Source organism: Macrobrachium nipponense, chromosome 21 (assembly GCF_015104395.2).
Source record: "Macrobrachium nipponense isolate FS-2020 chromosome 21, ASM1510439v2, whole genome shotgun sequence".
Taxonomy (NCBI): Eukaryota; Metazoa; Arthropoda; class Malacostraca; order Decapoda; family Palaemonidae; genus Macrobrachium; species Macrobrachium nipponense.
Genome location: NC_087212.1, coordinates 28,120,635 through 28,137,256, shown reverse-complemented (window position 1 = coordinate 28,137,256; position 16,622 = coordinate 28,120,635). Strand labels below are relative to the sequence as shown.

The 16,622-nt window shown below is 40.0% G+C and overlaps 1 protein-coding gene across 3 annotated transcripts in view; it reads left to right on the top strand.

The window, feature by feature from the left end:
* Positions 1–16,622, top strand: part of LOC135197869 (heparan sulfate glucosamine 3-O-sulfotransferase 1-like) — a 265,961-nt gene that overhangs the window by 211,223 nt on the left and 38,116 nt on the right. Inside the window, exons 1-4 of one of the 3 annotated variants that reach the window (XM_064225062.1) lie at positions 528–689; positions 13,494–13,720; positions 13,931–14,205; positions 15,130–15,350. In XM_064225062.1, coding sequence (XP_064081132.1) covers positions 13,513–13,720; positions 13,931–14,205; positions 15,130–15,350 — 704 coding nt within the window. In that variant the 5' untranslated portion in view covers positions 528–689; positions 13,494–13,512. Of the gene's footprint in view, positions 1–527; positions 690–13,493; positions 13,721–13,930; positions 14,206–15,129; positions 15,351–16,622 lie in introns of those variants that run through there. The other 2 variants (XM_064225061.1, XM_064225063.1) reach the window with 2 other exon arrangements.

The window sequence follows — 16,622 nt, the reverse complement described above, 5'->3', positions numbered from 1 at the left end:
CCCCCCTACCCTCCCTCCGAGAACCCCTACCCGGATAGCCGTAGTTCTGTTTGGGGGAGGGGGTGGGAGAGTAAGGAGATTCATACTCTCGTTTCGAACATTTCTCGTGTCCGTGTAGTAAACCGTCGACAGTATTAAGGACAGCCATACAGGGTTATGAGACTATCACTTAATAGTGTTAATTTAATTGTAATTTTGTCAAATACTGTATTGAGCATTTAAAAAGTACATTGGAATCCATATACTGTGGATTTTGTGTAACCTAAGTTCGAACAGTTTCGAAGCTTTGACTTTGAGCATCGACCAATATCGTGGCTGCCAGGGGCACGACGTTATCCTCTTGTAAGTTATAGTTTATAATAATAAAAGTGAACTTGCCTGTTGGCGAATGTTTTCAGGATCAATATGTTATAAACTGTGTTATCACATGATAAAATTTTCCTTGGGAAGCCTTAATAATGGAAACAAAAAGTGGAAACGATTCTCGTGTCATGAGTGGCAACGAGAGGCAACACCAGCTGCCAGCTTCACGTTTCAAAGAACGTAGTTTTGTTTGGAGAACCCGAGGGAAGAGGAGCGACGATGGATTGTACTTGAAAAGGAATAGCTGTTTGTGCCTGGTTTGGCATCATTGGCCAAAACCAATGAATTGTGTAACGTGTCAAGAGATGCTGATAATAGTGTGATAGGTAACGTATGCGAAATCGTATTATGCTTTTAGATATGCCTAAGCCTATCTGGGCTATGTAAAATTTCCAAAGGACTCCGAAGGGAGAAATCTGTAATTACTGTTGTTTATACGGCGATTAACCTCAAATGATTTCTTTGTATGGATTATGCATCGTAGTGTGATGTTATTTTTAAGTTAGAATTATAAATTCCGTAATGCCCTGCATTGCGTGAACTTAGGGATCGTCGTAAACCAAATGTAAGCCTACGGTAAATCCGTAAGTGTGCCAGGTAAGAAACCAGGGAAACCTCTTGTGTTTAGCTTGACCCAAAGCAAATGAACGTTTCGGTTTGGGTTACCTGAGTAGGACGAGCGAAATGCAGACCTCTAGGAGGTTTCCGATATGTCACAGGTCATTATTACATAATATTATTTCCGTACCTTATTCTGTGTTGCTCGTTGAGCGCTTCTTCGAGTTGTAAACCTGGTGCACAGGTATTTCTCTTTTGTTTAAAGCGATTTGGAGTGGTGCCCTTTGTAGTATGGCTTGTAGTTGGAAGAAACTGAATCCTATTTACACAATCGACGCTGTTTAATAGCTAAAACTGAACAAATATTCCATTCACTATAAATTACCAGGGCATGTCTTCCAAGCTAGATCGAGATCTTCTAGCTAATCGTAATATGCGATATGAGACCAGGGCTTCGTTCGACATTGTAGCTTATTGTAATTATTATGATTTTTAAATATGGGTAGAAAATGGTAGTATGTAGTACCCTTCAATAGACAGGAAAATCTAGAATGAATTGTAAATTGAGTGTGGCTCTTTTGACAGTATTGACATTTTTTTAAACCACATTAATTTGTTTCTCACTCAATCTACCCACCGTATGTGTAGGAGGGTTAAACAACTTTTTATGGTGCAATTTTTTAATTTCTTTTTAATACCTACGGATCTGTTTTGTAATTTACAACTGTAGTTTAACGAGAGATTACAGGGTACCAGTTCATATAGCTAAGATGTAAATGCCCTTATTGGCTATTATGTTAATGTTAAAATATAGTAAATAGTGATATCAAGTAACCAAATGCAACTTAAAGGTATTTCTGATCATTAGAGATTAAGCTTCTCTTATTGTTGTCAAGAACAATTGAGTTACAAGCTATGTATATGTACGCTGCCATGCTTATATGGTGTTAAGTGATGGAAGAAAATTAAATGCATTTTCTCTCAAAACCTCTACAGTAATGTTATAATAGGTAATTGTTCATGATTAAAGTGGGTTGAGAAAAGTCTCAATTTTGTTTATATAGTACTCAGTAAAGGATATATTAACATAATAATGGTTGAAAATTTTATATTTAATTTTTCCAAGAGTGTTCTGGCATTACCTTAAATTGTCTGAAAGAATAAAAAATTAAATTGTGAATATTGGAGTTTGCCCTTCAACTTTCACTGGTTATTTAAGCAGTGTTGATATAAATAGGAAATAATGAAAGTGTGATTTTTAATAGCTAAATGTGTCTTAAGCTACAGGGTTTATTTGAAGAGAAAGGGAAAATATTCTTTAATGCAAGTCAATAATAGCCTGAGATTTTCGGAATAGTATATTATACAAAGCATTATTTAAGAGGTCATAATGCTGGTTTGTTAACAATATTTTAATTATACAGATATTGAATATATACAAGTACTGTCTCTAGACATAGGCATATACTGCATGGTTATGGAGAACAGTACAGTTTACAGACTGCTACCCTGGTTTTATGTTATCGCTACTATAGAATTTTATATAGCTACTGCAATTCAGTTTTGGTTTTCGGTATTCATAAGGTGCTGTACTGTTTATAAGTATTAGTGATTACTTTAGCAAAAATCATAGTACTTAAATAGAATTGTTATCTGACTCAGGTTAATGATGTTTACAGGGAAAATTTTTATACAAATCTTTTTTTTTGTCAACCTATGGTCAACAGCTGGGTTCAAGGAGTCACTCAAGATAATATTTTAGGTGCAGCACATGTAAAGGTTTGTTATTCCATCAGAAAATCATTCCCACTCCAGTTATACATACTGAGCTTTTGCTATTATTCCCATTATTTTGTAGATTTTCTTTGTTGTTCTCAACATGAGAGACTTCTGTGTACACCACTCAGTGGAATGGAATATGAAATTTAGGTACAAATCAAACACTGGGACCCTTAGAGTCATTCAGCACATAACCCAAGAGTACCACCGTTCTATCCACACTTCATGTTGGAGGATGTAAGGAGGCCCTTGGTGTGTCAGTTAAATTATAAGATGGATCTTATAATCCAGCACTGGGCATATGCTCACGGTGGCCTTAACCATGCAGCCAATGATTTTGAATTTGTTTTTTATTTATTTTTTGTGGCTTCAACTTCATATAATTGAAAATACTAGACTGGTTCACATATGAGCTTTTCTTTTTGACCGTGGAGAGGGGTAGGGTAGTTGCATTTGCATTAGTATCTGAAAGTCAGGACTTAAGTGACCTGATATTAGTGAGATGGTGCCGCTAGTTATATTTGCTTAGAATCACTGTACTACTGCACCACCTGACTTTGGTGGCAGGGTTAGAAATTCAAAAGAATCAGGCTCACCCTCTTGGTTCCTAAGATACTATGCTGGTCGGCAAAAAGTTATAGTATTACTATATGACCAAAGTGCCTTATTAAAATATATTCAGTTACATTTTCATTCATATAATTCAGTCACCTTTGTAGACATTTTCAAAGAGGATATACTGGTAACTAGTCCCTCCTCGCATTTTCTTCCATGGCTTCTTGGTTGACTTGGAACAGTTAATATTGGTCAATATCATTACCAGTACCTCTGGTATAACCCTTGCACTAAATTGAAATATTATCAGTTGTTTAAATCAAATCCTTTAAATGCTCATGCAGTGAGGACATCCTGCATATATGCAGAAACATTGCCACAACACTTGCATGTCAGGTCCATTATAAACTGAAGATTAAGCTTTTTATCAGTATAGTTTGGTGTTTAGTATACCTGACCATTACCATTACTACTACATAATTCAATTATACAACCTTTATTTAAAAAGAGCCAAGATTGGAAAACTAATAAACAATTGGTTTAGGTCTGGTTCAACAAACTTCATGGCTTTCTGCTTATTTGAGGCCACTATTCAGTAAGTCATAAATGTAATTAGTTGTTCTTTCTGGATTGTGAGATCAGTAAACATTGAGGAGCTGGTCTTGTTCTTTGCCATCAAGACATTCCTATCTTCATCTGATTTTTTTCAGTATATATCAGTATTCTTTAAGATTTACCACCAGTATGCTCTCCACCATTAGAAGCCAATGTAGCACACAAAAGTTGTGCCATATGATGTTTACAATAAACACTAGATAAAGGTTCCCAGGGATTTGAATGTTCTCCTCACATAAACATTAATAGTGGTATAAAGACCTATCATACCACCAACTTCGTTTCTGATATTGTTACTTCTACATCCTCCAGTCACAGAAAATGAAAGCCTATCCATGAAGCTTTATGGAAGAAGCCAAACTCCACTTTTGACAAAACTAATTTGGGATAACAAGTTGATATCTTCATGGATGCCAAATGGGACAAGGTTGCCTGATAAATTTTTTTTCTGTCGCTGTGATTATGTTCTTCTGTCCCACTTTATCTTATGTCCTCCCTAATATTCTTTGCTTGTTTTTTTGATTCAGTAAATCATCTGGACCAAGTTGTATTCATGCTTGGTTCCTTGAGGTGATTTTGAACAAACTGGCACCTGTGCCTTGCTGTCCTCTTTACTTGATCTTCATCTTGGAAATATACATTTGCTCAGCCTGAACCAGGTAGTACTACTTTCATAACTTCAGCTCTAGTTAAAGTAGTCTGGTTTTAAGAAGTAATTGTACCACTTTCTTCATCAACTTCATTCCTCCCTTGTAATTTCCTGTAAGTACATTTTTTTTTTTAGAATTTTATTGTGACTTGGTTTTTGTGAATATTCTTTTTTTTTATTCCTGCATAAAATATTAAGTAGATACTTAATGAACCTTGATGATGTGTATTTGGGAGTATTATTCATGGACACAAACGATAAACCAGTTTAAACACATGATATTGATTTTTTAAAGAGAAGATCCATTCATCTATTTATTATTTTATTTTGTATAGCAGTGGTATAATGCCATTAGAATATTATTTAGTTTCCTAGTAATTGTATGTTATCCCCATTTATACTGTAAATGGGATATCTTTCTTACAGACAAGTTTAATTTACCAATTAGTTTTCAAGTACATGATGGAATGCTTACCAAGTATACTAGTATATCCTGTTTATTTCTTTGTAAGCATACTAAAGTGTCTAATCATGCAGTTATTTGCTGCTTTTATTCTTGATGTCAATAGATAAAATATTTCACACATTCTTCGTGGCACTGACATTTGTTATGTGCTGGAAAGTACGTACTTGATTCTGTCCTTCTGGTATCTAGTTAGTAGCTCTTTTTTAGTTTTCTGTAAAAGAAAAATAATGTACCGGCTTTGTCTGTCCGTCCACCCTCAGAGCTGAAAAACTACTGAGGCTAGAGGGCTGCAAATTGATGTTTATTTAAGGTTAAAGTTAGCCATAATCATACTTCTGGGAGCACTAGGTACCAACAACATAGGCCACCACTGGACTGTGGCTGAGTTTCATTTGGCCACGGCCAAGAGTTTTAAGTGTCGTGGCTGAGGCCACCACTGGACAAAAAACTTGATTGTGCCAAAGCAATATTATATATACTTGTTTTGTGAAGTATACAATATGTATCGGTAAAATTTGTGGCCCTTTCTTCATTCTCATCCCATGCCTTTACATTGTCTGTATTTGCCCGACTTTCCTGATCAATTTGACAGACCATGAAATGTTCAAAATCTTGGTCCATTGGTCGGATGGTAAAGAGGGCGGCAAGTTCTCCAAGAATGACCTCCCAAAGTATTTTACCTTGTACATACGAATTCTCGATGCAGGCGACTGGGCTTTTAGTCACACCGTAACGGGCTGCTACTTCTCCATGACTTTTGCCCTCTCTTAACATAACAATCATGTCTACTTTCTCCTTATTTGTCATTAGAGGACATTTTAGTGGACAATTTAAAAGAATGTTCTTAGTCCATAGTGTATACTGTATACATGCAAAACATGCACAAATGAGAGAACATTGAAGAGTACGTATTGGGTCAATTGGGTATAAATTATGCATATGTATATAGTACATTGATATTCTGCGCATACTGTACATTTTAATAAATACTTTGCGTTAAGATGATTTTTAAATATATGTATGTATGTACACAAAGTGTTTTAGGATGATATAAGTACTCGGAGCATACCTAAAGTGCATAAGACAATGGGAATAGCAGGGTAGTACTTATGTTTTCGTCTGCGGTACGTAGTTCTCATTTTCATGTATACATAATAATAATATTTTCTTGACTAAATATATTGTTTATTATGAAAAAAATATTACATTTCTGTAATATGATAGTAATGTATACACACCACATTTCTGTAATATGTTAATGTAAACACATATAAGAAATTTTTTGTTAGTATGTGATAACAGACTGATAATTCCGCTGGTTTTCAACATTTGATTATAAATACCCAACATATGAAAGTACAGTAACGTATAAGAGTCGAAAATTTTTCCCTACAAAATCACTACAAAATATCTTTCAATGAATGTACAGGGTGGTCCAAAAGTCTTGTTACCCTTACCAAAAAGTACCAACAATAGACGTACAAGCATTGCAATAATACAAAATACATATCCTGGATTCAGGTTATTTACTTTAAGAACAATAGAACAAAATAAGAACACTTAACAATAGAAGAACGAGTAATATAGTAATAGAGATGTACTGGATTCAGTTTATTTGCTTTCAGCCATCTGAAATGAAAAAATTAAACAATATTATGACAAAAAATTGTGAAAATTAAAATAATATATAGGGGTAACAAGAGTAAGCTGAATCCAGGATATGTATTTTGTCTATTGTTGGTACTTTTTGGTAGGGGTAACCAGACTTACGGACCACCCTGTACTACAATGCAGAATACTAAAAGAGTTTTTTTTTCTCCAAAATAGCCATGTTAAATCGAGGTGTGTCTTATATGCCGGCAAATACGATAGGTTTGTTTTGATCATTGGTTCCTGATGGTATAAGGATAAGGTTTTTACATTATTATTACTCAATGCTGATGGCTTAAAGATAAGGTTATTCCTACACAAATACAAAACATTGGTCTTTACATAAGAATTACCTTCAGCACAAGCTAGGACAGGCTATTCTACACAACAAGGTTGTTCATTAGTTGCACTACCAGTAGGAGTGGTTAGGGGTACCTTCACCCCTCCCTTCGCTGAGTCGCATAACTTGCCTTGTAGCCTTCATCGAGAGCAGATGCAGCATTACCTTCCCATGTCCAGTTGCCTCCTGGCCATTCAACTTTCATCTCATCCTGGTTTTTTCTTTCCTTTTTGTTGAATGAATAATTGTGTTATTTCTGTTCTTGTTTTTGAATAATGTAATGCCAAGAATCATATAAGTATAAACCTAGATTTTGCACAAAGTGCCGCAAATGTGTGTTACATAAATGATACTTGCCCAGAGTGTTGCAAATGGTCGCCAGAGCAATGGCTGAGGTTTGCTGGCAGGAGGAAATGCAAGAAGACTGGTCATCTGTCCTCAGAGGGATATTCCCCTCTGAGGATGCCAGTTACAACCAGCCTCCAGTCCCTACAGCATTGGTAACTGGGACTACGGTTTAAGGTATGAGATCTAAGGTCACCATGAATACTGTCACGGTGCCTTCGGTTACCCATCTGATCCCATCAGTATTGATGCACCTTTCGGTGTCTCCTGATGCTAAGGATCCTTCTCCTCGCAGAATTAATGAAAAGGTATAAAAGAGAGATGAAATAGAAGAAGAGACTCCGATCTCCTTCACCATCACCAGTACCTTCATCTCCATCTGCTTTTGCCTGCTCCCTTCTCCTGAGGGTCCCTTTAGGTGGACAGACCCAAAGAGGAAGAAGGCAGTGGAACTAGATTGCAAGAAAACCCCTCCTCCTTCTGAGGGTTTCATTAGGTAGACAGACCCAAAGGGGAGAATGGCAGCCGATGTAGTCCATGAAAAGGCCCATGTACCTTCTCACAATACGTATGTCTTCTAATACAGAAGAGGCACGAAGATCTCTCTATAACACTCCCATGTCCCAAGACAGGGAACCTGTGTCTTGAGTGCTCCTGGACATCCAAGGCGCAGAATACAACTTTCCCCTGTCCCAGGGTGGGGGACCTGAGTCTCGGACATCTCCAGACATATTAGGTGTGGAATGTACCTACCCCGTGTTTAAGGAGAGGGGACCCAAAGTCTCAGGTGTCTCTGGGCACCTGAGGCTCAGAAGCAGCGCTCACCAAGACCAGCCGCGGCACCCAGGGCCCCAATACCAGGCATCCCTAATGCCTGGTCTAGTTCCTTCTGTACAGAGCTCCATGGTTCCGACCTGGAGGCTCATTTCCATCCCAGTAGAAAAGTTGTCCGGGACGCAGCCGTGGCCCAGCTGATCCTCGCATACAGGTCTCTACAACCCATGCCCCTGAAGGTTCTTACCCTTGGGCTTCATTGGATGCGTGCTGCTACACTAAGCGTTCATGGTCCCCAGACCTAGACATGATTGTCCCCGGATTCAGACGGGATGGTCCCTGGACTCAGACGCGGACTATAGAGAGAGTGGTTGTGTAACGTGCAAACATCGCCCCCCACCCCTGAATCCCCAACCCATGACACAGCTCCTACGAACCACCCCTTGGGTAGTTGGAGGATCAGGTCCTGAATAGGTGATGCTGACCCTAGGGTTTGCACGTCATTGGGACAGACCATGCTCTTGCCTTTCGGGGCGTGCCCATTCTATCAGGGGTAGCTCTCACATTCATGTAAGGGAATCTAGTCTTCTCTGGATAACTCCTGTGCACTTTTGCCTGGGTATGCGTCCTCTCACATGGACAACCCCCATTCACCTTCGCCTGATGGGAGTTCTCCCAGACCCGTACAGTGATTGTCATTTCAACCTGACAGTCACTCACAGCCTTTCTCGCCTGCCAAAGCTTCAGTCTCTGGCAGGTCAACAAAGGGTCCCAGGCCCCTCTCACCTGTTCTTTGAACCTCCTGGGGTTATGCAGGGAACCATGGGAGGGATTGTTGGGGTTCTAGTGGAGGTCTCACTTGCAGGGGGGGCAACTTGGGACGACCATGACTTGGAAGGATTTGTCAGTATAATCGTCAGTATAACAGTCTCGGGGACAAGACCTTGGCTGACAATGGGATTGTTCCTTTAGGCTTCTAGGGGAATCCTTACCATCAATAGGATTGCCACAGTCAAAGTTTGCAGAATCAGTCCTGGGTCACATGAATTCTCTTTGTCTCAGGAAGAGAGGACTTACTTTGAGCCAGCCACTCATTTAAGCTGTTTCCTCCTCCACTCCCTCATCAGAAGTTTTATAAACTTTCAGAAAGGTCAATTCCAACTGCACATATTGACCCAGACTTTGTTTGTCTCTGTCCAGGTCTGTCGATGGAGCAACTCTGAGCAGAAAACATCTCCTTTGCATCAGAAGTCAGCAGCTTTGGAAACAACTGCAATGGCAGCATTCCAAGCAGTCTCTTTGATAGACCATTGGTCTACAACAGTCACTAAGGTTATTACTTCCTCTCCTTCACTCTCCAACAAAGAAATGGCTAACCTTAATAGATTGTTCTTGTCTGGAGGTAAGACTGTTACTCACCTGGGCCACCAGACAGCTTACATTTGGGCAAACTTGGTACGTATTTAAGAGGCGAGAGACTCGGCTCTCTGCCAAGTTCTGATGTTTGTAAGTCCCAAATCGGTCTTAACTCTGAGAAACCGGACCTTTGCAGGGTTCCACTTCTCCCTTTGATAGAGAACAAGTAGATGCTGCAGTCAATTGATGAAGGGCAGATGACAATGACCACCTTATTGATCTTGTAGTGACAAACACCGATGGGCCTTCACACACCACTTTGTCTGCAGGTCCCAGGAAACCACAAAAAATCCTAGGGCCTCTCACAAGAATACCCAGCCTTCTAAGGAAGGGTGCAAGCCAGCAGCCATTTCATTCCTCTGCCAACCCAGGGTGACGAGGTAGTGGGAAGAAGAAGAGAAGAGGTTGCTAGGGGCGGCATTCTCCTCCTCATGCTGCCACATGGCAGCAACGCAGAGAGGAATCCTGGGTAGTGAGTGTCCTTCGAGAAGGGTCTTTACTTTCCTTTGAATCTCCTCCACCCCTCACCAATCTGCCAGTTCGTTTACAGACATGTTCCTGGCTCGTCCTTGCACTACAGAGACAAGGTGGAGACGATGCTAGAGAAGGGCACTGTAGAAGTTGCGGTAGACTAGTCTCCAGGATTTTACAGCAGGATCTTCCTAGTGGAGAAAACATCAGCGGGATGGAGACCAGTCATAGAGCTGTTAGCCTTGAATCAATTAGTTTGGCAGACTCAATTCAAAATGGAAACAACTTGGTCAGTGCTGGCAGCCATCAGTGAGTCTGACTTTATGCTTACAATGGATCTGCAGGATACATATTTCCAAATATGCATCCACCAGTCCTCTCGCAAGTACCTCCATTTTATCCTCAACACAACAGTGTATCAATTCAAGGCTCTTTGCTTCGGATTATCAACCGCTCCACAGGTGTTCACAAGTGTTCACCCTTGTTACAACTTGGGCTCATTCGCACAGGATACGTCTTTTGAGGTTGCCTCAGGACAGAGTCTCCTTGAGTTTGTTGCAGTCTAGGCATTGCAATAAATCTTGAGATGTCAGAATTCATACCTAAACATGGGATAAAATATTTGAGCAAGCTGATAGATACGGCAGCAGTGAGAGTCTTTCCCTCAGACTCCCGAATCAGCAAGTTTAAGGAGTCAGTGCAGTTATTCCTGTCCCGGCAGGGACAACCAGCTTGAATGTGGCAAGTATTTCTCAGTCGCCCGTCGTCTTTGGAGAAGCTGGTCCCTCATGTTCGACATCACCTCTTCTCCCTCCAGTGGATGATGGAGATCTGGTGTCAAGCATGAGATTTGCTGTCCCTTCCCATTCCTTTCTCGAGAGAAGTGAGGCAGAACTTAGCCTGGTGGCTAGACAACAGGAACCTCATAATAGGAGTCCAGCTTCACATTCCCCCTCTCAAGATGCTTCTGTTTTCAGACACCGCGAGGGAGGGATGGGGCACACCTCGAGTACTACTAGTTGATTTCAAGTGTGTGGAATCTGAACAACAAGCACTTGCACATCAACATCCTGGAACTCAAGGCATCCTTCCTGGCTCTCCAGGAGTTTCAGGATCGAGTAATGGGGCACTTGGACTTGTGTTGCTCCAGCTTCATCAGTTGACGGTGTAAGTGCATGAGTGAGCAATAGCACGCTCAGTGGATTTGTCAGCCAGATACATCATAGGCAAAAAGAATGTAGCTGCAGACAAACTCAGTTGTCAGGGTCAGGTGATAGGGACAGAATGGTCCTTACACCCAGACGTCGTGGAAAGATTGCTCAATCTTTTGGTACAACTGGTAATAGATTTCTCTGCAAAATGGCACGACAGGAAGTTGCCAGTGTTTGGTCAGTGGTCCCCGGACCTGCTGGCTCTGCTATCCAAGGCAGCGAAAGAAACCCCCGTGGCACAACCTTTTCTGCCAACCTCACATAGAGGTTCACCAGTCTGTAGAGTCACTATTCCTTCATGGCTGGAGATTATCGAGCATCTCCAATAAACGAGGCTTTTCTCGCTAAACAGCATTGGAGATGTCCGGATATCAAAGGAAATCCTCTGTGGATGCCTACCAAGGAAAATAGGCCATCTGTTGTGGTTGGTGTCATGAAAGGGGTGTCTCCCTGGTTGGAGCTGCTGTTCAGCAGGTAGCAGACTTCTTAGTCTTCCTTCACTGAGAGAAGCATGTCTCTGTCTCAGCAATTAAGGACTACAGAGCCACCCTGGGCTTGGTCCTATGGCTAAAGGACATAGATCTCTCTTTCTCTTGGGAGATCTCTATGCTCATGAGAAGCTTTGAAAGGTCTTGCCCTTTCAGGGAACTCAGGCCCCCTGAGTGGGATGTGACTCTCGTCTTTTGGAGCTTGATTCGTACCTTACAAGCCTCTACGATAGTCGTCAGACAGGGATCTGACTCTCGACTGTATTTCTGCTTGCCCTGGTATTGGCAGAGAGTAGGCGAACCTTATGCTCTTTCTTACAATGTTAAACACTCAAGATGATGGGGATCTGTTTCACTTGAATTTATCCCAGAATTCATGGCAAAGACTTAGAATCTAGCGGTCCCTGACACCAGATTCAAGTCCTTTTTGATTCCCTTCCTTGTGGACTTTGTAGTTAATGAGCGCGCTATCTTAAAAGGACTCGACAACTCAGGCCTGAGTATCGACAACTTTTTGTTAACACTGGTAAGACCAAGAAAGAGGTGTCCAAGAAAACAATATTTCTCTAGCTTCGTGAAACCATCAAAGAGGCATATGCAACGTCAAACAAGGAGGACTCAATTACGTTCTTGCTCAGAGCTCTCAAGTTAGGGGCATTGCATCCTCCCTCGCATTCCAGAAGAATCTGTCTGTATATCAGGTGCAGAGAGCATGAGTGTGGTCACGTCAGACAATGTTTACCTCCTCCTACCTGAGGGGCATTGCTCATAGGTCCTTGGACACTTTCCTTGAGTCCTGTGGTGGCTACTCATCCAGTTCCCTTAGTGGGACAGGTAGCAGCTGTACTAAGATGTACAGTAGTAGAAGTCTCTCTCTCTCTCTCTCTTCCTTCCTCCTCTTCTACCTCCTTCTCTCTCTATCTCTCTCTCTCTCACTCTCTCTATCTCTCTCTCTCTCTCTCTCTCTCCTCTCCTCTCCTCCTTCTTGTACCTTCCCTCACAGCAGACTGAGGATAAGTTAGACTGTCAAAACACTGGACAGACAATGATGCAGGTGAGTGATCAACCTTTCTATTTTTGCATGGTTATGATCTAATAGAAGCAAATCCTACCCTCTGTTTAGCAAGGGGAGAGAGGGACGGGCAATAAAACCGACTTGTTTCTTATCTTAGCTTTATTGTCTCCAACGCAATGTTCTTCATAGCCTTTTCAGAGTGATGCTGCTTTCAAACCCATTACTTTGAAAAGCCAAGAAGCCTGACAGCCGGACATACTTTTTGCTCCTCTGATCAGAGGCATGGCACTGATTCCTTTGCTTGACATTGCACGGCCAGGAAAAAGTGTTAGGTGAGGTGAACCTCCAGTCAGTCAGGAGGTCTACTCATCCTCCCACTAATTAGTAAGTCGTCTTATATAAAGACCAATGGTTTGTATTCGTGTAGGAATAAATGACAAACTTTAAAAAGTAATTTGTACTTTTCCTAACATACAAACCTGAGGTCTTTACATAAACTGCCCACCTCTAGCCACCACCCCTTATTCATTTACCTGGGCTATAAGGTAAGTGGTTAAGCGACTCAGCGAATGGATTGGTGAGGGTAACCCTCATCTCTCCCACCGGTAGTGCAACCAAACAATCTTGTTGTGTAGAATAGCTTACTCCAGTTTGTGCTGAAGGTAATTCCTATATAAAGAGCTCAGGTTTGTATGTTAGGAAAAGTAAAAATTACTTCTAAAATTTGTCATTTTTTTTCATTATAATAAGATAAAATCCTCCAAATTCAACTGAAGTTAATCTCTTTATCTTTGATAGGGTACTGGAGAAACATACTATGTGCATTGTAGGAGAAGACTACCAACTTGTTCCACGCGAAGATCCAAGTCTTGAATTTTCGAGGGGGCCACTCATGGGGGGACGTTTTGGGCTCTCCTTATTTATGAGCACACCACGACGGGTGGTCCCCATAATCATTATTTCTTCTCTTCTTGTGTGTTGTATTCTGTATTACACATCTCCAATGAGTGCAACGGCAGTGTTTGGTAAGCTTTCTGTTTGAATTTTAAAGAAAGATGCAGTTGCTACCTTGCTTTAAAATTATTCTAAACTGCATTGTACTTTGTTTGTGAATTAACATTAATGGGTTTTATAATCTTAGAAAAGTTGAAAGAAAACGGCAAATAGAGTAGCTGCATTAGAGTAGACTTTGCACGTTTTGGTTCTAACTTTGCTTAGAGCAACAAAATTTACAGCTCCGTCAGCAACATCTGAAAGAAATGGACTTCCTTCTGCCAAAACAGAAGCATACCCAAAGCGACTACGTTTTCGAGGCACTCAGAGGCGGTTACCACAGGCCCTAATAATTGGAGTACGTAAATGTGGAACAAGGGCGTTATTAGAAATGCTCAACCTCCATCCACGAGTGCGGAAAAATGGGAATGAGATGCATTTCTTCGATGTTGATGAACGATATGCTAATGGCATTGAATGGTACAGAAAGAAGATGCCATATTCTTTTGATAATCAGGTAGGATATGTAAATGAATGCTGTTACTTGATTGAATGTAAAAAAAAAAATTGCTTTTGCCAGCAGTAGGGTTTGTTTTAGCATGTCTTTTTTGCTTATATTTATCCAGTAACATATAGTAGAGTGCTATGTTAATAGGATATACTTTGTGTACTATAGTTCTTTGATAAGCTAGAGTTTTAAAAGTGAGTCATGTAGTAATTGCATAAGATTTTCATGCACAAGTTTTGAGTATTTTAATGTGTGAGGTGCATATAAAATGTTATTAAAAGTCATAATAGTACATATACTAAACCTGATACTGAAGAATTTGCAAAATATACTTATCACATAGGAGAATTGAATGTTATGAAAGGTTTGTTTTAAAAAGATTCTTTGTGCAGTATTTATCCTACTGTATGACTGTAACTTGTTCTACCTTAACTCTTGAAACTAAAACATCATCATTATCATTATAAAGTAGCTCAGTCCAATTAAATGTAATTAAGTTGCGAATAGTTATAAGAACCTTCATCAATTAAGGAAATGTAAGACATCCTGGGTGATAATTATCAAGGTTAATATAATAAATGTAATTAATTCTTGTTACAGTTCCAAGAAGAATCTAGAATCTGTAGATTCTAGATTCATAGTTTTCCAGACTTAGTGTATCCTGGCATAATTCTTTAAAACCTTGTGCATTTAACTTGCAAATCTGTTCCTCAGTTTGTGTTACCCAATAGTTCTCTTACATTCTTATTGCTGGAGCTAGCTTATTGTGATTCTTGTGCTCTTGGAGTAAAACCATCAAGATTCTTGTGCTTTTTACATTGATATATCTGTAAATAGAAATAAATAAATTTTAATAAATATAACTACTAAATTGTTTTACAAAAATAGGGATTATTGTTCAAAATACTGACTGAATTGTATATCTATTTTTAGGTAACGGTAGAAAAGACACCTTCCTACTTTGTATCTAGGGAAGCACCTGCTAGGGTACGAGCAATGAATGAATCAACCAGGTTGTTACTTATTGTCAGGGAACCTGCAATTAGAGTCTTGTCTGATTACACTCAGATTATGGACTCAAAGCTCAAGAAAGGAGTGAAAGTACCACAGTTTCATGAAAAAGTACTTACGCCAGAGGGAGAGGTCAATGATGGGTAAGCATCTCTCTTTTTACATTGTTATAGTATTTTACTGGGGACTGGCTGTATTAATGTAACCTATATGCAATCAGTTGTAAGACATTACCTGCTTTTGCAGCCATTGTTATTTGTTAGCCCTGAAGATTTCTTGATGTGCATGCCAAGGTGAGTGAAACATATTGGGTCTTTGCTGCTAGCAATTGTCATCATTATATGGTTATTTGGGATGAATCTGTTAAAGTTAGCTTATAACTCTGCGTTGATAAGGCAAGTCTGCATTTAAAAAAAAAAAATTAATGTCTGCCCAGATGACTGTCTGTTCACCTGTTCTCCACCAGGTGTGTTTTGAATGTTGTAGCTTCTGTCAGAATTCTCCCTGCTACCATTGCACTTCGGTGATTATTGGTATTCTGTGAAGTTTGGCTGTTTTGCACCTGTTTACGGTATTGTAATTTCATTTTCCTGGAATGTCTTCCACTGGAAGCAAAACCAATAACATTGGGCTATGTAGCAATGATTTTTGTGCAAGCAGGATGTTGAAATTTGAAGTAGATCAACATTCGGTTTTTACTGGCTGCAGGAGTACAGTGTGTGATCTCGAAACTAGATGTGAGGAGTGCGGGAGGTTGGTCTGAGAACTTGATGCTTGAATATATCAGATATAGGGAAGCTGATTGATTGCAAAAGCAATTGGTGTCCCTTCATCTGCAGCTATCCCTACTCAGGCTAGGCATTTTGATAGTGCTAGTATTGAGAGTTCCTTTGTAGCTCCGCCTTCTGCTCCCCATTTAGTTTAGGAAAAGAGTTAACCTTATTTTAAGTTCTAACACAAGTTAAACTGAGTTCGTGACGGAGAATTTCTCCATAGTGTGCGCTCTTTTTCGTGTTCCCCTGTTAGAAGTAAGGCGTTGGTGCTCGAGCCTTGGATTGCCCTTTGATAGTGGGACTTTGCGAAAGTCACCTACCAGGAAACCGGGTCTGTTCTTGGGGTGATAGGATTCTGTGTTCTCCAATACCTATGTCTCCCTTTTCACGGTCTGAATCTCGTTTAATATATTTGTCCAAGGACTGTTTTGGTAGACGTTAATCTTCGCTACATATATGCATTCTGCTGTCATCGGCACCTAGTTTGAGGTTGTTAGCACACACAGGATTAATAATATAGGTATAGACAGTTTTATTAAGGTAATGTGTCTGTAGTGAGTTTTACTTATTTTGATGTTACATCGGCTTTGTCGACAGGTACGGTTTAACCAATCTCTCATGTTTTGTTCATTCTAAATCCTT